The sequence below is a fragment of the Pteropus alecto genome, unplaced genomic scaffold (assembly GCF_000325575.1).
Source record: "Pteropus alecto unplaced genomic scaffold, ASM32557v1 scaffold3, whole genome shotgun sequence".
Classification (NCBI taxonomy): Eukaryota; Metazoa; Chordata; class Mammalia; order Chiroptera; family Pteropodidae; genus Pteropus; species Pteropus alecto.
The window spans coordinates 13,977,286-14,003,467 of record NW_006442484.1 but is presented as its reverse complement, the minus strand read 5'-3'; the positions used below and the strand labels follow the sequence as shown (position 1 = coordinate 14,003,467).

Genomic DNA, 26,182 nt, shown 5'->3' with positions numbered 1-26,182 from the left:
GTTCTTTTGTTAGCTTAAAGTTGTAATAGAGCAAAGGAAAAAGACACCAAAACATGAAAGAACATTTTTAAATAGAGTGAGACACAAACTATAGTTACCTGAAATGTTAGTCAGACAAAATGAGGTTAAACATATATAAGATCTGCACTAAAATTTACCAGTCACATTTTAAACATTAAAAATATTGTATTTAAATTTTTTGCTTTAGATGATATATTTAATTTGTATTCTGGTAAATATTTTAAAATTTACTATTCAATTTTGCAAATGAATGGTCTTTATGTCTCTAGCTTTAGATAAAGAACATGTACAAAAATATTAAACTTTGCCATTCATCATACAACCATAAATAGGATTTAAAAGATGACCAAAATTTTACATTTAATGCTAAACTGAAAATCCAGTTTAATTTTCTACTAAAATATATATACTTTAACCTATATTAACATCTTCCTTCAATATCTTCACTAGGCTCAATTTAAAACAAATTATATGGCTCTCCATTATCTAACAAAACATTTTAATTTATCACGCTTTCAGGTTTTCAGGAAAAGAGCTACTACGCAGCTTTTTAAAATTCAACATCTATACTAGTTAGCAATACAATTCTATACTATACTGTAATACTGGGGACAAGACTGTGTTATAGTTTACATATGATAATGTGCTATTAAGATCAAAAAAGTATAAATGGCATTTTCTGAAGTCCAATTTTAATAAAAACATGTGGTATCAGAAAAATCTTTTTTTCTTTTTTATTAAATGTAGCTACAACGTAATAAAATTCTACCGAGGTATAAAATGAAGTCAATTTAGAATGAATAAAATGTGAGAATATTTAGGTAAACACTAAAAACAAAACAAGGCCTTCAAAAGTCTTACCTATTTCGTTTAGAATAAACCTAAAATGTAGTGGTAAAAGAATGAAACTGCAAAATTTCATTTTCAAAAAGGAAGTAACAGAAAAAGGCACACTAAAGGTTGTAAGTGGGTGCTATTAGTACATAACTTCAAATGGGAAACAGGAAAATAGTATAACATGCAACTATGTAAAAAGTATTTCTAGGGATATAACAGATACATAGAATTAACAAGAGCAGAAAAATGTGCTCCACATGCTTTATAAGCAGTAAAGCAAAAAACCCCCACAAAAAAGTCCTATTCCTGTTTATAAAAGGTTTAATAGGCACATTACATACTGTATGTATCGTGCTATATTATTTCCCCATTATACATAAAAAGGAAACCATTGTTAGTAATGATAAAGAACTGTGCAAAATGCATTAAGTCAATTTTGTTTAAATAAACATGGGCAAAAACATTTCCAAAAACGACAAATCTGCTAAGAAAGGCAATTTTTATATGAAAAATTTGAGGATGACCTCTAAATTCTTATATTGTGGTATTTTCAAAAAGTCAATGAAAAGTCAAAAATTAATACTATTTTCTGCACCTATGCGTTAATGGCCTACATCTTAACATTTGAAACAGAACTGGCATAGCCCAACGGAAAGGTAGAGAAGGTACTAAATATTTGGAAACCTTCCAATTTTTCAGTGAAATGAGACTCTCATCAAAGTTTAAAGGAAGTTAATTGACTGGTAGAACCACAAATAGAAGTATATAAATAGGTAGATGTAGAACACTTTTAAAAAGTAATGCTTCAAAATGATAATTCCATTTTAATAAAATTCAAGAGAAAGAACAAAATAGCATTCAAATCAATGATAAATAATAAAAAAGCATTCGGACTGTACTTAATTTAAAAGTTTCACAGATCACTTACCTCTTACTAACTGGGTACATTTCACCACATCTGTGTGTGGGTGCTCAACGGTGATCTCAAAACCTGAAATGAAAAGCACTTTTTTTCCCAAGCACTTGCCACTATAATACTTGCCTGAGAAATGCCATTCATCATACAACCATAAATACATATTTTAAAATTATTATAAAAATCCAAAGACAAAGTTTCTCATCAGATATGCTCATTATACTTCTGACGATGAAAAATAATTTCTTCTAAAAAACAATGTTCCAGTTATGAAAATTGATATCAAAGGGGGTAATATTCATTTGAAATTCTGAATTACAATTAGTTTGAGATTATCCTCAAGTTAAAAATAAAGTTTCTTCAATGTATTCCAACTCTTTCAGAAGATGTGAAAAAGAATATTTTTCATAAATATAACCTTTGGGCCACAGTGTGAGAAATGACCTTTTAAATGATAAAGTCTTCTTATTTTCTTAGTACGCCTTAGATTAAGGGGTTTCAGCTAGTTAGCTTATAACTTCGTTTCATTAATAAAATAAAATTGTTAAGGTAAATAAATCTTACAGGCCTTGATTCATTAAATCACTGTTTCTAAAACCAAAGATAAAAAGTTTTCAATGTTCAATCAACCCTTTAGCAGGGCAGGGTTATGCTTTTTTAAAAAAGTGAAGGTCACATCTAGTGTCTTCAGATGTAGTAAATGAATAACATCTTAATAAACAGATAATTTGGATTTATAAAGTTAGTGTATAGTCTAGTTACATTTTTCTACTGTAATTAAACCTGCAAAATCAGACTTGAATGAAAGCCAAAGAGGTTATACCTTGTAAATTCTAATGTTCATCTTATTCTATTCATTCTCTGTGCTTAAGAATCCGTCATAAACAATACAAATATGGTACAATGATTTTCAATAACTATATTATTTTTAAATGATATTTTTATAGTATAACTTTTTAATAATAAATAATTATTATTTATAATAATTATTTATAACACATACATTACGTGGCAATTTTTTAAATACATTATCTTTTATCTTCAAATTCACTATGTTATAGGAGGCATTATTATTCCACCTCCTATATACAGAATGGAGATATGCAAGGTACAGGAACTTTGCCCAAGATTACAAAGCAAGTCAAAGGCCTACAGATTTAAACTTATATCTTCATAAAGCCTACGTTCTTCCAGAAGTAATATATGACTTTACACCAGTCAAAATCTTCTCAGACCTCAATTTCTTTATTAGTAAAGTGAAAGATTGGAATAAATGATCTTTAGAAAACACTTGAGTTGCACAAACTTTGCAGACAAGCTCTAGAACAAGAACTACCATGCATGTTTATATACATTACAACCATATCCACAGCCCTAAAGAAATATTTTATTCTCCAATGCTAATCCGGATTGAAACATAATGTCTCAACTCTCTGAAAACATAAAAATCACACTAACGTCTATGTTTACCATTCAATTAAATTATGCCAAATGAAATTAAATTTTTTAAAAATGGTTTCCTTACAACTAGGCAATAATATTCTGGCCCAAAACTTTGTTTTAAAATGAAACTTTCTTTGATGATAAAATTACTCCAGAAATTTTTCCTTTATTTAGGATACAGTGGTCCTCAAATAATGTCGTTCAATATCCTTTATATCATAGGAACATAACTCTTGTTTGTATCAATGGTAAAATTGGGTTTGTTATATGTTGTTTCACTTAGAATCACAGAACCTATTAATGACGTTAAGTGAGGGCTTACTGTACTGTAATGAAGAACACACACAAAATAATACACGACGAAAGTACATACCTAAGGTTTGTAGCATTATGGTTTCAAGTAAAACCAGTTCTTGAGTTTGTTGAAGGTAAGCCTGCCAGGTAAAAGTAATAATATTAAAATGTTTAAGATAAACTAACACTACTAGACTGGGACCATTATATCTCATGAGCATTATAAATTGATTACTAAAGAACCAGAGTAGTTTATAAATATGAAGGAGATGAGGGTGACAGAAAAATCTATATTCTGTGATAAGTCTAAACTGAATTACTTCTAATATAGGAAATGTAAACAGAATAAAAATCAAAAACAACTTAAAGATAATGATAATATGAAAGGGGGTGGGTTAATACAAACAAAAAAGATCTCCAGTCTGTAACATAAAACTTTACCCAGGTATTACTTGTACTTCAAGACATATTAAGGACAGGAAGCACAAACCCAGTAAAAACAGCAAATTCAAACCTGCCTTTAAAGAAAAGGCTTATTAACTTAATCTAGGATACTTCATGTGGTAATTCCTTGACAGTCACAGTCAGTAAGTCAATTATTTTTAGAATTAACTTCCTCTCTTCAAAAAAGGCAAAATCAAAACAAGCCCTATAATTTTTTGACCAAAAAAAAAAAAAATTTTTTTTTTAGCTATAAAATACCAAAATAATGTATCAAATGCCCACGGGGACATAGAGGACCTTCTCCCTTGAGATCAGTAAATTATTCCCCTACTGCCATTACTCTATGTATGAAAAATTTTCTGCCATCTCATCCTTAGATCATGACAAGTGACTAAGGTGATAAACACCTTTCATTTTATTTATGCTCAAAGTTGAAAAGGTCACTGAATTGACTTTTAAAACATAGGTTTCTATTATTTGAAAAATAGCCTAATAACAAGAAATAATTCTGAATTTGTAAAGTTAGTAGACATGAGAACCGTTTTTGAACAATCACATATTCGCTATTATCAAATGGTTACATTAATATTTTACTCCCTTGAAGCCAACATCTAAGATAAAACTTGTCATTAATAAAATCAGATGTACTTAATTTGGACCTTAAACTCAATCCAAATCAAACTAAATTAATACAATCTGGTAGTCAATCAGTAGTTAAAAGTTCTTGATAAAGTAAACTCACCTATAACAACAGTGATAGAAAAACACCTGTCCAATCCTCCTTATACCTTGGAATTTTTAAAGGCCCAGGATGCTGGCATATTTTAAGATGTCAGTACATTTTTAAATGGTGCTTTCAAATAAAGTCAGTAAAGTATTGATGATGAACAAGTTGTTTGGAAACTAGCATTACTCTTTAGGGAAATTAAAATATTAAAAAAAATGCTGTTCATGAAAGCATGGTAAAATGTATCTTAATATATCTTTATGCATCAGAGAGATAAGTAGTAGTAAATATATATATTAATAAGGAACAATTCTGTAAAAAGACTAATTAATGGTCTGGAGGTAAATCTAAAGATTTTCCTATTCTTTCATTTGCTGACAATTTATTTATCTCTGGTCTTTAATACACCCAAACAATGGAGGCGATATGATTTACACTCTACATATATCACAAGCTTACTGTGAAGATAAATAACAAAATGTGAAACACTTAGAAAGTAAGTCAAAGGAACCTTTGAATCAAAGCCTTACATGATTCAGAATGATATATAATTTATGAACATACATGAAATAAGTTTCTGCCAGATTGCTTCCTGGTACTACATTCCTAAGTGGTAACAGAAATAAGTAGCATTTGGAAAGCAACACTAATTGAATTACATTTTTATTAGGTCCAAACAATGAAAAGGTTTCAAATTTACAAAGAAAAACCAAAACCAAAAAAAAAAACCAAAACCAAAACCAAACCATTTTTACATACATCACATTTAGTATCCAGCAGTGGCTCTAGGGGATGAAGACAAGTATGTGCTACTTTGATAACATGTTCAAGTTTTCGAGCCTGTTCTTCCACTTTTGCAGCCAAAAATAATGCAGTAGGTGATATTATCTGCAGAAAAGATAAAAATTTGGTGATTTAAAAACAAATTTTAGAAAATACTACTTTATAAAGGGGAGGGGTATACAAGGAAGGAAAGAAATATTAATAGTATGAATTGCTAGTTGGGCTACAAGATTTATGTAGGAGTTCTAATAAAGTTATTCATTAAATAAAACTAGTTATCCCAGTCTATAAGATCTGTTTTACTTGTTTTGCAAGTAGAATCCTAAAGAGAAAAAGGAAAAAGACTTATACTTTATCTATATGCCCAGATTTTCCCTCTTTTATGGCAGTCACCACTTCCTAAAGTTCTTTTAAATTAATCAATGATTCACTGTGTAGCTAAGGGTCATACAACCTTGCTGAAGAGACAGGAAAAGGATCTACAAGGCAAAGTGAGAAGATTCTTCATATTAAACTGCTACCTAACACCTCTATGACTTTACTACAGCAATTTTAAAAGTAGCTAAAAAAACAAGGAACGCATAATATAAACCAATAGAGTAGAAATAATGCCAAATAAAGATCGAGGAATTAGCAATTTTTTTTTAGCTTTAGTGAGTTATATTATTCAGAGGGAAGTATTAAGAACACAGCACTAATACAAAGACATTGATGAAGACAGAGAATCATCAATTTTGAGCAAATATTACTAATAAACCAAATATTACTGACTCAGAAAATAGGCATACTTTAAATTCAATACTGTAAGGTTACATACAAGAAATATTTCATGGTGATGGAAAGAGACTAGACTTTAGGTGGTGAGCTTACAATGGAGTATACTGATTTTGTATTATAAAAAAACTTACATAAAGTTATTAACCAATGTTAACCCAATGATTTTAATTTAAAAAATAATCTCATAGAAAGATAATTTCTAAATGTCAAGATTCAGGTACATTATTTTTCAAGAGATAAACATGAGTCTCACTGTATCTCAGGGGGGTCATCAAACACTACACAGAAACAATGCCAAAGAGGAAAGAGGGTGGGGAACAAAGCATATGATGTGATTTGGGTAGGTAACATAAGGGGAAATTTTCCGATACAGGGAAGGTGGACCCCTTCCTCTGAAAACTTTTATAACAGCTTATAAATATCACTGTTGAGACATGAAATTCAATCAGTAGATTTTGGATCTGAAAGAGATCTTTCTAGTCCAAATGCATTTGCAGATGAGTAAATGGAATAAAAATGACTTCAAGTTCTCCTCCTGGTGAATAAATCTTTAAAACAGATCTAAAATTAAGTGAGTTTGACTCCAAGCAACCAGAAATAATGTTACCTTAAAAGGACTGAATAATTTCAATCTGGACTTACAACTTATTTCTATCTTTTAAAACTAAAATTACAAGGAAAATATTTTGAAAATTGAGAATGCCCAAAAAAGCAACTTATTCTTAGTTTTCATAGATTTAGAATAAACTTTTATTTTTCTTTATAACAAATTTAATTAAACAGCATTGAAATTGGTTAATATTCTTGAAATATCAGTTAAATAGCAGTCATCCAGGCGAGGGTTTTTCTGAGATGTACAAAGTATAAGATAACTAAGACCAGACAATAATTCCTATATGTTATTTTTTCCCACATACTTAAAATTTCCTTCCACTGCTATCTACATTTTCTAATTCCTTTTCTATTTAAAGGTTTAGCTCAAAATATCACCTTCTCATAAGGTAAAATTCTTGAGTCAAAGTATCCTTCTTATTAAATAGGAAATTGTGCATCCCTCTACCATTTGTACTTATGCTGTATTCTAACTTCTGGTTTACTAATTTTGTCTGTCCTGCCAGTCTAGAAGCAGCTTGCACACAGAAACTAAATTATTCATTCATGTTCCCAATATCTGCTGTTCAATATATTTGAATATGTGGATGATCTCTATATAAACATGAAGCCACTACTATTAAATTCTCAGTATTCCAAATGCCACAATAAAAATCTAAGAGCCAATACCAATGTAGGAAATTCAAGAAACAATAAAATGAAAACACATTTTCCTACAACCTCTCATTTACTATCTCATTCATGCCTAAGGGAATGCTACGCTAGCCTTCAAATGCTGCAACTATTTATCAAAGAGTGAAGCAATAGAGAATCAAGTCAAAAGTCGAATTAGACTGAACTTAATATTTAAACTTCTTCCTAACTGCAAGATGACCTAGAATTTCTCTTGTCTAAAAGGCACTTTTAAGAGTCTCCTATGAGTTTTGGTTGGTAAACCATTTTAGGATTCCCTATCAGAGCTCCACCCTCAATATCAAGAGGTACTTTCAAACCACACAGCTTTTCTCCTTAGAAGGCAGTTTCAATGGGAAAAAAAAGTATGTGTACTAGTGAATGATCCTAAAATTTTACAAATAATTTTAAAAATTACGTATTCAGAAAGCTAAGCAATGATCTTCAGGGTAGATTCCTGGTGTATTTACCCACTCTCCTCACAGAAGTCTTCTGTACCCTCTAAATAGGGCTCAATTCTCTTCCTCCAGTGTGACTAATACCCAACACTCTTCCAAAGTTCCTGGTGAAATCCACTAACTCCATTCACATTTTCTCCTCTACAGCCTGCAAACATTTTATGCATTCAGGGCTGTAAAAACAAAACATAACAAAACAAAACAAAACAAAACACCTTTAAAGATAAATACTCTGTGAATATCCATGTGAGGCTTTAATTTAAGGCTGACTAAGGAAAGTCATCAAACTAGGTACTACTGCTTTTTGTACGGAAAGCTGATTCTATTGTTGGGCTTATTAAAAGGAAAAAAATTCCAAAAGTTTTAAGTAATGGCAATATTAGATTTAGCCTGTGGCTCTTAACAGAGAGCACACTTTTGAGGCAACAAACACATGTAAACTTGGTTCAAGGTCAAAAAATTCACACAGATACTACAGTACTTGGTTCAAGTTGGTTCAAGCAATTACAAACTGAGATTCAGTTCATTGGGGACAGGGATCATGCACTATCCATCTTTGCATTCTGGTACCTTGTTTAGTAATAAACTCTCTCCAATTATTATAACTAAAGGAAAGAAAAATTGATTTTTAAATAGTCCAGAGTTTGTCACTCTAGCAAATGTACAATTATTTCAAGGGGATATTACATTCTCAAAACAAGAAAAATTTCTACAGAAATATACCATAGAAATCATGGAGAAGGGGAGGTAGAGGTGATGAAGCCAGCTGTACCACAGTAGTCACTGTCTCAGTGGATGCTGGTTCTGTTATCTGAGTAGCCTAGGCAAATTACTTATTCCCTCTGTGGCTCAGTTTCCACATTTGTAAAATGGGAAAAACAGTATCTGCTTATAAAGTTGTGGTGGGGATTAAATGAAACAATATATGTAAAGCACTTTAGACTAGTGCCCCATAGTAATATGACTCACATATTATTACTATGTTGAAAAATTAAACAATTGTGTATTGTGTTTGTCTTAAATGAATTTTAAGTACTTTTTAGAATTCCTTTCTTTGCTCAAATTTTTCCTTTCATAGTTAAACTCAGTTCTTTAAGGTTCTAAGTCCTAACTAAGCAGATTCAAACACTGAAATTATGGTACTTAATTCAGTGGTTACTCATATTCCTTTCTTCTTTTTTCCCTCCAGTTGTTTGCACACCCTTCTCATTTTCTACTCTTTTACACGTTTCCATTACCACCTCTTTTTCCGACTCCCTTCCTTCTCCATTTTTTTCTCCTCCTGCCTATTCCTGGCCGCCATCTCCCCCTTTCTGCTCATGATGCCCTCACTGCTGACATTCTTCATTCTGCATTGCTGGCTTCAACCTTGATAGTTGGAAGCAAGGTCAGTTTGAATCTGAATTAACAAAAAGCCTGGGTAATTTCTGTCACCGCAGTATCAGCCATTTGCAAGCAAATCATTCCAGTCTTTATTTTTTCAGAAATTAATTTTGTGCACACTTTGTGTGTACATTTGTATTAAAGAATTATCCATAGCTGATTTATTACCCTTCAATTTTATACCTCCTAATCCAAAAAAGCCCTAAAAAAGGCAAAGAAAAGACTTCCAAGTTTGCTTTCTATTTGCTAATACAGTATCAACGGGCTCCTAAAACTGTTCTTATGTTTTACTTTTAGGTCCTACAGGCTGGTGAAACCATTTCTCCTGTTCCTTAACTGCCTCTGCCTCAATCTCGACATCACCACCACCAACACCACCACCACCAAGTAAGACTAGGATAACTATTTTGTGTGTCCTGAAAAGGACTTCATTAATAAATACCTCGCTAGTTCTATGTATTTGGAAATCACTTGCTTAGGGCTATAGTTAAGGAAAAGTGGTAATGTCATAACTTTAGCAAAGACTCATACAAAGAAGCTCCTAGAACAAGACAAAGAAAGTAGAAACTTAGATATAAGAAAAACAAGGTGGGGGGAGGGTACAGTCCCTAACAGAGAAGAAAATGGGATAGGTCAAAATGTCCGTTTGTTTATAAGAAAGATCACCAAGCTCAAACAAATTAAACCAAAATTCCAGTACAATGTTAAAAAGTGATTTAAACCCTTGATTCTGTTGAAAAGACTGGCATTACAGTACTACAGAAAATGTCATCAACTCAGTCTAATATTTTAGTTATTTTCCTACCGATATAACTACATTAAAGTAAAAAGTTTCTACACAGCAAAAGAAACTGTCAACAAGGTAAAGAGACAACAATCTGAATGAGAAAATATATTTGCAAGCAATGCCTCCAATAGTTTTTTGAGGTTCCTCAAAAAACTAAGAATTGACCTACAATATGACCCAGCAATCTCTCTACTGGGTATTTACACCGAAGACTTGAAAACCCATATCCAAACAAATATTTGCACATCGATGTTCATAGCAGCATTATTTACAGTAAGCCAGGACATGGAAGCAACCAAAGTATCCTACGATAGATGACTGGCTCAAGAAGCTGTGGTACATTATACAATGGAATATTACTCAGCCATAAGAGATGAAATACTGCCATTTGCGACAACATGGATGGACAATCGAGATAATCATGTTAAGCAAAATGAGCCAGACAGAAAATTTGAAAATCACATATCATCACTTATATGAGGGATGGACCTTGAGATAATCATAGTAAGCGAAATAAGCCAAACAAAAGGTTGAAAATCACGATATCTCTATGTGGGATATAATCCTAAAAGCAACAAATGAACAGGACAAACAAACAAGAGACTCATGGACATGGACTATAGACTAGTGGTTACCAGAGGGTAGGGGGGAGGTAGATGGGGAAAAGGGGGTAAAATATGTGGTGACAGGAAGACATCTAACTATGGGAGGTGAACACACAGTGTAAATACATATATACCTTACTGTTAAAAAAAATATTTTTGAATGAGTGTTAATACTGTCAACATAAGATAATTTATATTGAGAATTTAAAAAATCTTCAGGCTGGATGTTATTTGGGACATTTAATTACATTTAAAAGAGAGATGGCTTAATAAGACTGAAAAATGCCAGCCTTCAGTATTGTTGAAAAGCAGTACCGATTCAGAGAATAAGGCTTGATTTCCATAATTATACTATATTTAAACATATTAAATATGCTTAATATTGCCTGGCATTTTAACATTTATTGAAGAGTACCTCAATATTATGAATTTGCTACAAAAATGAAAAAACTTATACTTTAAAGTACACTTAGCATTTCATTTCAGTCTCTATTCTTCTTCAGCCCCTGCCATCTCCCAAATAGTCATACAGTACTGTGACATAAGAACATTAACATTGCATAGGTATTCAAATATTTTACATAAATCTGAAAATTTCAGTCAGATAGCTAAACAAATAATTACTAATATTACAGAAGACTTAATATTGTAAAGATGGCAGTATTCCCCAGATTTATCTACAGAATCACAAAATGCCTGTCAAATTCTCAGCTTCTGTTTTCTAGAAAATGACAAGTTGATCCTAAAATTCATATGGAAATGTAAGGGACCCAGAACAGCCAAAACAATCTTAAAAAAGAATAATGTGAAGACTCATACTTCCTGAATTGAAAACTTACCACAAAGCCACAGTAATCAAGATGATGTGGTACTGACATAAAGAAAGACATATAAATCATGGAATAGTAGAGTTCAAAATAAACACTTATATTTATGGCCAACTCATTTTTCAACAAGTGTGTCAAGATAATTCATTGAGAAACAAGCCGTATAAAACCGTATATCCACATGCACAAAAATGAAGTTGGCCCCCTTCTTTACACCATAAAAACTAACTCAAAATGGATCACAGACCTAAATATCAGAGCTAAAACTATAGAACTTATTAGAAGAAAACAGTAATATATTTTCATAAACTTGGATCAGACAATACCTTAGACATGACATCAAAGCACAAGTGACAAAAGAAAAATATGAATAAATTGGACGCATGCGCTACAAATGATACCATCAAGAAAATAAAACAGAAAACCCACAGAATGGGAGGAGATTTATCTGATAAGGGACTGGTATCCAGAATATGTAAAGAACTTTTATAACTTAATAATAAAAGGACAACACAATTTAAAAAATGAGAAAAGGATCCAAGTAGACATTTCTCCAGAGAAGATTCAAAAATGGCCAATAAACACATGAAAAAATGCTCAATACCATTAGTCATTATGGAAATGCAAATCAAAACCACAATGAGAAACTACGTTACACTCAGCAGGATGGCCATAATAAGATGGCTATAACTGAAAAAAAAAAAAAAAGACAATATGAAGTGGGACACTGGAACCCTTATACATTGCTTTGGAAAAGTTAGGTTTCTCAAAATGTTTTTAAATAAAAAGCTATCCAAGGTTATAGAGGTCTAGAGTTACCATTCAAACCAGCAATTCCACTCCCTGGTATATACCCAAGAGAAATGAAAACATATGTCTTGTTTTCCATTTTGTTTGTTCCCATTTTGGGACTGCTGTGAATAATGCAACTGTGAACTTTCATGTACACTTTTCTGTACATGGAAGTTCACAGTTGCATTATTCACAACAGTCCCAAAATGGAAACAACCCAAATATCCATCAACTGATAAATGGATAAATAAAATGAGCTATGTCCCCACGATGGATGGAATGTTGATATATTCAGCAGTAAAAAGTAATGATGTACTGATACATGCATGCTGCACCATGTATGGGTCTTTGGAAACATTATGCTAAGACCATATTGCATAATTTCATTTATATGCAAGTCTAGAATATGCAAAGCTATAGAAACAGAGAATGGTCATCCAAAGTTGAGAGAAGGGAGAAATTGTGAACAGCTAACAGATACAGGGTTTCTATTTGGGGTGATGAAAATATTATAAACTTAGATTGTGATGGTGGTTGTATAACTCTGTAAATATACCCATTGAACTGTACATTCTAAATGGGGGAATTTTATGGTATGTGAATTACATCTCAATAGATGCTTTTTAAAAAAGAGTTAATGTTAAAGACACTGATTTTAAATATTTAGTGTATGCATACCAACAAAGGAAATTCCAAGGAAACCAAAAGCCCAATTATAGTATAACAAATACTGGTAAACAATGTTCATATTAAGCATGTATAACTTTACTGCACATTTGTTAATTTAAAAGTAGAATTAGGTTTCATTTTCAGAAGGTATAAATCCATTTCCTAAAGAATGATTCACTCTGACATTTAAATTATGCAATTATTTCAGAAAACCATTAGTTTCCTTGTTTGGTTAACAAAAATAAATTGAACAGATGTTTAAGTCTACATAAAGTGAACCATATCATTAATTCAAATAGGTACCCATATTAGGCACTCAAAACACCAATCACTGAATTAGAGCAATACAAAATATCTAAAACATCTATCTAAGGGTATGATATCCTCTCTGAATGAATGCGCCATTTAAAGACTGCTACCAAATTATCAGAACTTCCTTTCCCTGTTCTCTGTTTTTTCAAGCATGGAATTCTGTCAGTTTTCATGATCTTAAGATTCTTGACCTGAAAAGAATCATTACCATTTTGTTTTTTCAAATTCTAAATGAGTCCTCAATTTAAAATTAGTTTGAATGTGCACACTTCCCTACATAACCCAGTACTAGTGTGAATTCCACTATAATTTTTTTGTTGATAGATACAAATGTCTATACTTTCCATTAGTTAACTGGTATTACTTTTAAGAGTCTATAGCCCAAGCCATTCTTGTCAAATAGAAATGTAATATGAGCCACAAATGTAATTAAGATTTTTCTAGTAACCATGTTAACACAGTAATGAAGCAGGAAATTAACCATTTCTAGGTAGTGGTTATAAAGACATATATAATGTTTGCACAATTTTAAATACACTGTTGTCATTCTGAAGAGAAAATTCATTAAAATTATATAAAACAGATTTAAAGGTATTAAATTGTCATAGGCATCACAAAATAGCTCAAATTGATTTCTGTTCCTAGTCATTCCACATTAGACCTAAGTTTCTTTCTCTTCTCCCTCTTAAAAAAAAAAAGCAGTTTCATTTATTTATAAAAAACAATAAATACCAATTTTGCATACAGCTTGTCATAAAATATGCAATTAATGTTTGTGGAAAACTGTTGTGTAAACATACAGCACTATCACTAAGTATAAGCCATTAAAGCCTTAACTTAAATTCCTCGAATATTGTAAGGAAGTAAGTTTTCCATCCTTTTCTCTTCCTTTTCCCCATTCCCTAGAATGTGTATATATGTTTATAATAGAATGTATTGTAATTTAATTTGTTCTTCACTTAAAAAAATTTCCGTAACCAATTTTATGTACTAAAAAATCTTGAGAATTCCTGTTCTGCCTTCAAAGTCAGTTTATAAATGACAAAAAAAGTCTTTACAGAGAGATCTTTGTGTGCCTTGGCCAATGCACTCCAAGACCACACTTAGTTTAGAATCACTACATTACTATACTGTACAAAATGCTGTCTTAGTTCTGGGACAAATGAACTATAAAGCCACCATCAAAGCATATGAACTATCAATACTAACAGACACACATATATGTGTGTGCGCACAGAAAAGCTATGAATTCTTTTAGTATTTTGCAACCATCAAATTTTGAAAAATAAAAAAAGGTGCTTCGTAAAGATTTTATAAAACTTATGTATTATATAGTCAATTAACAGAATCAGCCAACATACGTGTAATCAGGCAGATAGAGCACTATGTTTTAAAATAACATTAAAGCTTTTTGGAAAACTTTCTAGAGTTCTTTTCAGAATTAATTTTGAAAAAAGTCAAAAATATATTATATACTTTTTAACATCTATCGATAAACGATTGCAGATAGATCATCCTCCTGGTTTAACAGAATGAACTGCAAGTGACTTTAATTATTCCTAAAAAAATCATCCTTATCTTCTTAGAAGTTATACATACTAAGCACATTGTAGAGATTGGAAATTAGTGTATCATCTCCTAAAGTGATTAAAGATAACATTTTTAATGTCTCATGTGAAGAATCTGAGAAGACAGTGGCAGTTGATATCCAAATCCCCACAGAAAACCGGAGTACAAGATAACAAAACCAAAATCCCCTGGATGTTAACAACCAAACCGTTTGACAAGGCATTTATAGGAAATCCAGAAATAAAAATGGATGAGGACAAAACAGGCTACTGTATAACCACAATATCTATACAGTATCAGTATCTACATAACCAGAAGCAAAGGAAAGTTAATGGGGCATGTGCTCGACTTGATAAGAGAAGAATCTCAAAGAAGCCAGATGCAAAAACTAAAGATTAGAAATCGTGGCGGGCCAATTTGAGAACAGCAGCTAAACCTAAGAGGAATTGTCAAGTCCAATGAGTGAGTGGATGCAAGAGGCCTAGAGTAAGCCTTAAAGGACTGAAGCTAACTTTTATGAACTTTTGAAATTCAACTCCCAAAGCTCTATTTCAAGATTCCATGCTGAAGAGAAAAGTCTGGGAACAAAAGCACAATTGTCAGGATAGTTGAAAGGCAAAGAGAAGATAACAGTGAGGGAGGGGAACACACCCAGGAAACCTCAGAAAGCAAGCTACTACATTTCTGAATGTTATGTGAAATGACAGAAAAGGGAGCTCAGTGAAGTTAGAAATGCTTCTCTGAAGTGCTTAAAGCTCAGGAAAACTAATATCTCACGGAAGTGAGTACCAGAAGAGTATTTAGGTCATATAAAAATACTCTAAGAAAAAATTAGAAAAGTTGTCCCCAATCAACAAAATCACACTAGAAAGAATTGCTTAAAAGTTTTTTTTGACAAACAGTAATGGGGAAATTGGATATCCACATGCATTAGAATGAAATCTAATCCTTATCTTAAACCATGTACAAAAATTAACTCATAATGGATCAAACCTAAATATAAGAACTAACCAACTTTAAAACTCTTAGAAGAAAATGGGAAAAGCTTCATGACTTTGGATTTGGCAATGGTTTTTTGGATACAACACCAAAAGCACAGGCAGAAAGCAAAGGAAGAAAAAAATAGGTAAACTGAACTTTATCAAAATTAAAAACTTTTGTGCGTTAAAAAAGTGAAAAGACAGCATACAGAATGGAAGAAAATAGTTGCAAATCATGTATCTGATAAGGAATATCCAAAATAAAGAATTACAACTTAACAATAAAGAATTAAAAATGGACAAATAGCTTTCCAAATGAAAATACATAAAAGCCCAAAGAAGATACACAAGTATTTGAAAAGATGCTCAATATCAGCAGCCATCCGAGAAATGCATCAAAACTACGATGAAATAACCACTTCACAGCCATTAGGATGGTTATCAGAAAACCAGAAAAGAGCAAGTATTAGGAGAAACTGGAACCTTTATGCTAGTGGGCATATTAAGACGGTGCTGTTGCTGTGGAAAACAATATAGCAGTTCCTCAAAAACTTAAACACAGAATTACAATGTGATCCAGTAATTCCACTTCTGGATATATACCCAAAAGAATTGAAAACAAGGACTTGAACAGGTATTTGTATGCTCACATTCATAGGAATAGCCAAAAGGTGAAAGTAATCCAACTGTCCACTGTTAGATAAATAGATTAACAAAATGTGGTATATACATACAATGGAATATTATTCAGCCTTAAAAAGGAAATTCTGACACATGCTATAACATGAATGAATCTTGAAGAAATTACGTTAAATGAAAGAAGTCAAACACGAAAGAACAAATGTTATATGATTCCACTTATACAAGGTACCAGGAATACTGAAATTCACAAAGTCAAATGGGGGAGGGGAAAATGGAGAGTTTAATGACTACAGCGCTTCAGTATGAGAAGTTCTGGAGTTGGATGGTTGTGATGGTTGCACTACAATGTAAATATACTTAATGCCACTAGACTATACAATTAAAAATGGTTAACGGGATACATTTTGTTACATTTTACAATAAAAAACAGAAAATTAAGACAGTAACATACCTCCAAGCTAATAATATATCGAGAAAATGATTCAAAACACAAAAGTAGAAAATATCACATACTGAAAGAGCTCATCACATCTTACTATATCAATGCAGAACAACCAATATTAACATATATTATAATAAAATTACTGGATTTTAAAGGAAAAAAAAGTCTTTTGGCCATTTAGGCAACAATAAATTTTTAAAAAATTAGATCACCACCCAAACTGCCAGCAGTGCTTTATGCCAGAAAAAAGTTGGTATATGTTTAAGATACTCAAGGAAAGAAAGCATGAGCCCCAAATTTTATATCTAGCAAAACTAACCTTGACTATAAAGAACACTGTTTCTCTGGTTTTCAAAACTTCAAAGAGTCAAAAAGACTGTAGAGACTTCAACATGAGCACTGGTAATGAACTATATATATATAGTTCATTATATATATATTGTCATGTGCAGAAAATTAAACGAGGATTAAAAAAAGTTTTTCTAATGGCAATTTAAGACAATGTATACAACTTTTAAAAACCAGGAGTAAGAGGTGAGAGCAAAGCATAAATGCTTAACTGTTCTCTGTAAATATATTGGTGGTGGTAGTACTGTTATTCTGAAACATTTGTGTAATGTGGGATTAAGTAAATAAGTGACCATGGGATATTTAAATTCTATCATCCCACATTCTTGAGAACTAAGATTTCTGGTGTGAAAGAAAAGTCAGAGATGTAATACACACGAGGTTAACTAAAAAATGATGTTTTGAATCAGAATGAACTCCTGAAGTACTTTAAATATATATTTCAAATATATATAAAACAAGGTCTGGTAACATATATTTAACATGTAAATGAATAAACATCTACTATATTGATGTGTACAGTGAATACAAATTGACTGTACTATATTTCCTAACTGCCCATTAAAGATGCCTAGAAACAAGTCCAACATAGTAACAATAAGTACCCCTAGTGTCCAGGTTGTGATCTTGAAATACCACTTGCTACTGAAAAAAAGCAAGTTTCTTAAAGAAATGGTAATTCCAGCTATGGAGCAGAAAATGTACAAAGGATTTCTTCTTCGGGTAATGAAAATTTCTAAAATCGATGCACAACTCTTGTGAGTACACTAAAAAAACCATTCAATCGTATATTTTCTATGGGTGAAATGTATGATATATGAAATTGTATCTCAACAAAGGTGGTAAATATAGGGCAAGAAACTAGTATTTATCCTTCCTTTCCTATAAGAACTGTACCACTGGGTGTCTAAGTAGTAAATGAATCATAGCATTTCATTATAAAAATATTCCAATAAATAAAAGAAATGATAGAATGAGAGCATCACAATGAAAGAATCTAGGCACTGAATATCAACAGCTGCTGACACCACAAAGAGAGAGACAATCAGACATTAGGTGCCTCCTGATGAAAGAACATACCACCACCTGCATTTCTGCTAATGGGATGTAACATGAGTCTGATCAAATTTTGAAAACTGGCAATTTGCAGGGACTACAAGAACAAAGGAACATGATAAATTACACCAAGGATATACAATCAGCAAATTCCAGACAAGTTAGGTCTAATGCCCTATGTCCTTCAACAGGTACGATTTAGATGAAAGGGATGAAAGGAAAACCAGTATACTGAGAAATTTAAAAGACCTAACAAAATTTTAATAATTGGCAAGACTACATTGTGGTATTTAGGAATACAGAATTGGGTGGTAAAACTATAAAGAACTGAAAAAAGTGATTATCATAAGAATGCTGGCTATTTTGTGGAGAGGCAAGGGGTTGATGGTGGGATGGGGCACAGAGAGGCATTTCTGGGGTAGTTAACAAAGTTCGCTTTTTTGACTTGAGTGGGAGTTATCAGGTGGGTTGGCTTACAATAATTCACTAAGCTATATGTTTGTTTGGTGGCTTTGTATTTTTTTTTTTATTTTGTAACAAAAAGAACACTTCATACATGCAGTTATGCTGCACCACTAAAGGACATCCAATAGATGGATTACGACAGGATGTGAAAAGGACCCAAATGTAAGATCAGATATAAAAATTCAGAAGTGAAAGAGTGGAGTTATCTGGGGAATGCTTTATGAAGAGCTGGAACTTTAGCTGAGTCTTAAACCCTGACAGATCACGGTCATACGAAAAGCAAAAAGCAAGCACTATATAGGGGAAAAAAGAAAGAAAAAAAAAGCACAGATATACGATGCATAAATATTAAGATTGATGTATAGCTGAAAGCGAAATTTGTACGTATGGCCTAATTAAAAAAAAAAAAAAGGGACTTCACTGGATTTTATCCAATGAGGTACGCAAATCAAAATCCGAGAGTATTTTCATTGTTATTTGTCCACTTGTCTACTTAGAAATCACTGGCATCAACTGCTGGTGTTCTCTATTTCTTAAATGTAATAAAATAGGACAAAAGTGAGAACTAAAGCATGGAATTAGGCAACAGATCTGAGTTCAAATACCAATCACATAATGACTGCTTGGATTTTGGACAAGTCCCGTAGGAACTACATCTGTTTCCTTAGGAGCATAACACTCTAGCTGAGATGAGTCAAGGGCCTGTTACATAGTGTGATCTTAATATAATTTTCATCAATGTAATTTATAGTTGGGAAAAAAATAGAAATCATTTAGGCTAATAATCTCAAATTATAATCCAAGAAACATGTCTTTGATTAGTATCTATCATTGTGAACAGCAAAGACACAGAATACTTCCATTATTGCAGAAAGGTCTACTGGACAACGCTGCAGTATTTCCCAGTACTATTAATGGATTTTGAACATAAGATTCTTGCACTAATTGTTTTATTAAATTAAAAGGCAGAAGTAGAAGTGAGCTATAATATATAAACAACCACTCAGATTTCACAAGACAATTTACTTTAAAAAGTAAAGGAATGAAACACATGCTGATCTGACTCCTAAAAAACATGACCAGAGATTAACAATGGATTATGAGAAACACAAGGGGAAAAACAAAATTTAAACCAATGGTCTTCAAGTTTAAGAGACATTAGTATCACCTGGAAAGCTTGTTAAGGTAAAGAATCCCAGTTCCCACCACATATATTCTGATTACACAAATCTAAAGCATAGGCCCCCAACTCTTGGTCTGCGGCCTGTTAAGAACAGGGCTGCACAGCAAGAGGTGAGCAGTAAGCCAGCGAGCGAAGCTTCATCTGTAATTGCAGCTGCTCCCCTGCGCTAGCATCACTCCTTCAGCACCACCTCAGATCATCAGGCATTAGATTCTCATAGGAGCACCAGTTTCTGGTACCATAAAGGTTGGGGACCGCCGGTTTAAAGCACAGCCCAGTAAAGCACATTTTTAATGAATATTCTGATAGTTCTGATGCAAGTAGTTGGTGAATCACAAAAACTTTATACATATTGCCTTCAGGGAGAAATTTCAGGGCTATGAAGAGATTTCTAGTAACAGATAAATGACAACTGCATGAGCTACAGAGTCTAGATCCGGGTGTGATTTTTGCTTTTGTCACTGTTGCAGTGTGACTTTAGACAAAGTATTTAGACTTTATGATTCTTATCTTCCTTATCTGAATTAAGAAAGAACAGATCACCTTCAAACAAACCTTTAGGAATCTCATACCAAAATAAACTTCAGAAAGAAAAACAAAAAACCAAGAAACTCTTCCCATGAAATCAGTAAATAAATATAGGTAGGCACTTACCTCCAGATAAACACAAAAGTAGTAAAATAAAACAAAATTAAAGATTGTTAGATTTGATCAACAAAAAAAGCACCATAAACAAATTTGAAGACAAACTAGAAAAATATGATTTCAAAGTCATAATAAGCTCAAACTAGTGACTAAGAAACATTAATATTTCACAGAAAGGCAACACTCATTAATAAACTAAATTTAAACTTTAAATTTTAAAAATATCAAAAAGTTTCCCTAAAGCTTTCAATTAAAAAGATTACAAATGTGTTCTTTGTTCTTAAGGTCCTGGGGAATTGCAGATGAACAGGCTGATTTCTTACCAGAACAGATGAAACTCACCAAACACTCAAAAATTAATCTAGCAAAAATAATATGGCTTTAGTCTCCTTTACTCACTTATCTTTTCAGGTTAACAACCTCACCCACTACTGACATTTTGACCAGGTAACTTTTTGTTAGAGGTACTGTCTTGTGCATTGTGGGATGTTTAGCAGCATCCCTGGCTTCTATCCATGAGATGCCAGCAGCACCCCCTCCCCCAACTATGGAAACTAAAAACATCTCTAGGCACTGTCAAATGTCCTTTGGTGGGCAAAACTGCCCCCTGTTAAGATCTACTGGGTCAAGCTATATTATCTCTTCTGATGCCATCTTAAAAATTACCTCCCTAGAAGTAGCCACACCTAACCCCAAATAAGACCAGTCCAATTCTGTATGTTCTCATTTGCTGCGTGCTACATCTAAGAACTGTGTGTGTGTGTGTGTGTGTGTGTGTGAATCGTTTTCTGTGCACAAGCATAAAGTATTTCTGAAAAGGGCACACAAATTCTTAACAGCAAATGTTGTAGGGCAGGGGCTTAGACACTTGGAGTGGAGGGAGGTATATCATACACTTTTTTTCTACCGTTTTTCATTTACCATATGCCTGCATTAGCTTTCAATAAAAGAAAACATTACAAGTTTGTCTATGTGGGGAGGACATACATAACAGAAAATGTTTAAGGATTCTCATTCAATACAGCTATGCGCAACAGTCTGATCCATTCTATTGACAAATAGTTGCTGAATATCTGCTCCATAAGGAGTACTGGTAACACAACAGTAAGTAAAGCCAATAAGACACCTGCCCCCCGCCCCCTTACAGTGCTTACTTTCTAGTTTGAATACATGTGTGTCGGGGGTGGGTGTTTTTACATTTAACTTTATCTGCATTGCCATGTTTGAGAGAAATTTCAGGCTTTCACAATAAAAAATTAAACAAGACCCTTTAGCCAAACAATTTCTCCCAAATGTTGGTTTTCTTTTACAAAAGGCAATTATGCATGACAATTTCATGAGCAATTTGAGTATAAACAAGCACAGTGTAAACTAGGTAAAATCTACTTTTAAAAAAGTCTTGAATAAATTTCTATTGCAAAGATTATTAAAAATAATAATGGCAGAATGCTACATTATCAGATAAATAGGGCACTTCTCCAGACAGAAAAAAATAACTTTCTTTTAAATGATTTAAGTCTTTATAGAGGAAGAAAGGAATGCAAAAGAACATCCTCAAATTTTCAGATATCTACTAGTCAAGAGCCAAGTCAAATGAGAAAAATTAAGACTGTAAGCAAAAAGTGGTAATAAAATTTTAGCACAAGCAAATACAAGTTTGCTTATGCGTAGCAGCTGACCAATCTAACTTAGACGCAAAAAATCAAACTCAGATATGAGATATATGATGCATTCTTAGAAGTCATTATACTCATTCCTTAATATCATTAGTTCTGAATACTGTCTTTAATTATTCATGTACTCTTGGGACCTTAAACAGAATTGCAATACATTTAAATTTAGCATATCATATATACTGTTCTGACTGATGCAGCTCAAAAAAAGAGGCAAAGGTGCTAAAGAAAGGAAAGAGAAGATTAAAATGACCATGTGAACTGGAGAGGTGCTGTGAGAATAGACCATGACCAAGAAAACAGAAAAGAGTGTGTGCTCTTTACAACCTGATCTTACGAGAAACCATTAGACTTAGAATATAAGAAACAAATGCATCATAAACTTGTCTAACCAAATTAATGAACAGAGTGTCTAAGAGAAGCTGGACCAATATCTATTCTAAGACTGACCTTGGGGAGGATGCTCTCTCACTGTACATACCTTGGAGGCACTGTTAGTTCCAGGGCCTTTATATTTTACTAGATTTATCCTGAACTTGACCCAGCAAGGCCATTCTTTATTTACTAATCCCAATTACATAAATCTCACTACATTCAGGGAGCAACAATCTAACTAGGTTATACATAAAAGTTATTTACTGTTGATAGTGATCCAACTCTCCAAGAGAAAACGACAATAGAACTCAATGATAAAAGATAGTTTCTGGGTCACCCAACATGTTGACACTAATTTTATTATTCAATACAACAGCACTTGACTCATGCTTTTTGTAAGTTTTCTATGACATTCCATTATAATCCTATAAAAATTTTTCCCCCAATAATGTGGGGGAGTATGAATTTAAAAGTGACTCACATTCAATTTGAGATCACCCCCTTCACCCTAAAGGAATAGGGGGAAAAAAAACAGTGAGGCTGTGCAATTGATGCAAGAGCTATAATACAATTATCAAAACCACTTCCCACATAACAGCAAAGGCAAAAGGACAACAGTTAGATATAAAGGATGCAATGTTACTTTTCAACATAGAAATTAACACCAGATTTCAATGATCCTAATTAACGAGTCAATGTGAAACGCTGAAATTTCCCTTCACACAGATGTAAGACAATACTCTAGCTCTTTATTGACGAATGGCATTTAAATAAAATAGCGAAAGTTTGAATGCAAGTGATCTGGACTTCATCAGTCAACTTAAAGTTAAAACTGTGAATTTTGGTTGTGAGCAACGTATGTATTCCAAAGCACACCGACCAGGCCATAGAGGCAAATTATGAAAGAGAGAAAGTTCCAATGAGACGTGCAGTCCCGTGGTGAGGTCATTTACTGGAAGTAGAAGAGTAAGCCTGATTCAGCAAATGGGACATCTGTAGCCACATAATGAATTTACAGAACTATTCTGACTCGTGATTTCTACCAGCATTTTCCAGGACTGCTTAAGGAAAGCTCCATTAGTATTCATTAGTTCAGTACCGCCATTGGAGACAATTTAAATAAAAATGTAACTCAATGTAAATGTTAATACCAAAAAGGCTTCCTCTCTCCTCCATAACATCATCACTGACCTACCTTCTGTGCACAAGAAATAACTAAGAAAATGGATCAAGAATCATGCAGATTCGAGAGTAGAAGCAACCAAGACTTCAAGAGACCAAAATATATTTTAAAAAACTGTTTAAGATAAACCTATATGCCAATCTAATAAACCAAATTAGACTTATAATCAGAAGAGACTAGAATCCAAATCAAAGTTATAAAGCTTTTCTTTCCAATTCAAAAATATTTTAAGGATCTTTTCAAAGACCGTTTTCTTAGCAAAAAGGTCTTAATGACAATCCACAAATAGTAGTCTTCTGTGGTCCATTTCTCTACACTCACCTTTCAGAATAGGATTCTTAAAATAGCCGTGATAAAAAGACCAAAATACAATAGGAATTAAGGTGGTAATGAATATTTCTAAAAAATACGCAATCTTCTTTGTTAGCAGATGGAACACAGTACGGATGTTATTCTCAAAAGAACAGACCAAATTCACCTTTCATAACTTAAAAATTTCAACTGAACACCACAACTCAATTTGCCAAGATTTACAGGTTATGTTCAAAGTCAGTGCCTTAGCACTGAAAGGTAAATTTTACTTTAAAACTAATTCTATACACATATGCAAGCCTCTGACATAGATCTGAGCAAGATTTGGTGTTTCAATCACCAAAAATTTAAGTAGATGACTAATGCTAATATGTAATAAACAGGAAAGTTTGTCATCTTAAGAAATTATTGTTACCAAATGAAATATTTCTGCTAAACATTTAACTCTTTTAAAAGGTCATTTCAAACTGTTACAACTAAACCCAATTCACACTTTTTGAAATGAGTCTAACGCAGTTAAGGTGTACAACAAAATGACTAGGCTTGCACAAATACACTGTATGTTACTATGTGAAATTACACAAATGTTAAATATAAAATTTAAGTGACTACCGATACAATAATCCTTTGAGTAAAGAAACGTTTCTTATTTATCTTTTAGCTCAAAAGACCTGGCAGAGCCTTACACAGTGCCTGGCACCTTGCTACAAATGAAAAAAACAAACCAGAAAGTTTTGAAGCAAAACGTTCATCGTGAGATTTACTTTCACTGTTTATTTAGAGCCCTAAATCCAATGGTAAAATCCATAATCAAGTTTTCTCTATATAACGGTTTACTTAAAATTTGGTTGTAGTAAAAACAGAAAATAAAACAGTACTTACATTTTTATTGAATTTGGTGAAAGAATGGTACATATAAAACCTGTGCATATAAACGATCGCAGTGTTTATTGTAAGCTGAGAACTGAAACATAACATTTAGGAAATATTTGAGAAAAACATGATCTCATTTCCAAAACAATTTTGATGGAAAATTCCCAATCTACGGTTCTTTTCCAATGTTTGCCATTAACACAAAAACAAACCGAAACCCGTAAGAAAATAAACAAAACCCCGCAGGGTGGTAGTGATAGGGTAGGGAGGCTCGACGTCAAATAAATAGTAGCAATAACGACCGCTGAGCATTTCATTCTAATATTGCTATTAACGCGAGCCCAGGAGGATTTATCAGTGTCTACGACTGAAACAGTTGAAACGCGCGCGCACACTCCTACAAAACCACGCCAAGAACATAAAGACCTCCAGTGCGCTCCCAAGGTACTAGAGCCATCAAACAGGCAGGGAGCTCGGGGAAAGATTGCGAACACTTACGCCTTTCGGCATCGCTAACGCTCCTACTTCTCAAATCCTTCTCGGATAAGAATTCCAAGCAGCCGCTTCTTTCCTGCTATAATTCCTAATCCTCTCTCGCCTCGGCGGCACTCCCATCCCCCGCCGCCACCATGCGCGGCCCCAAACAGATTACACAACGCAGCCTCCCAGCCCGCATTCCCGGACTCCTCTCCTCCTTTCCTCCATTGGCCGCGAGCAGCCTTCCGAGCCCGAGCCTGTCTTCCCTTACAGCGCGGTCGAGGCCCACCGAAGGTCGTAGCAGCGGCGCCATATTCGCGGGACACCAGGCCCGGCGACCGGGCAGGTAGCGAGGGAGACAGGGCGTGAGCAACAGAGAGCCAAGAATAGGAAAGGATACACATTGAGACGCTGTCCCATGTCCTGGATGAGGTTGGCCGCCTGCTGGCGGCACGAGAGCTCTTCATCCGCCTCCACTCCGCAGCGGCGGCTCGGCGTGTTCTCCAGCTGTTCCCGAGTAAAGAACCAGCGAGAAGAAGCTCTACGGCCCGACGCCATGACACTTCCTCCTCCGCCCGCTCCCTCACCCACCCCGCCCCT

General features: G+C 33.4%; 1 protein-coding gene across 1 annotated transcript in view; it reads right to left on the bottom strand.

The window, feature by feature from the left end:
- CCNT2 (cyclin T2) overlaps positions 1 to 26,163 on the bottom strand; it is a 37,132-nt gene extending 10,969 nt beyond the window's left edge. Inside the window, 5 exon segments of the mRNA XM_006921027.3 lie at positions 1,787 to 1,849; positions 3,591 to 3,651; positions 5,442 to 5,570; positions 25,115 to 25,196; positions 25,983 to 26,163. Of these exon segments, the coding sequence (XP_006921089.1) occupies positions 1,787 to 1,849; positions 3,591 to 3,651; positions 5,442 to 5,570; positions 25,115 to 25,196; positions 25,983 to 26,140 (493 nt within the window). The 5' untranslated portion in view covers positions 26,141 to 26,163.
- Positions 26,164 to 26,182: the final 19 nt, after the last annotated feature.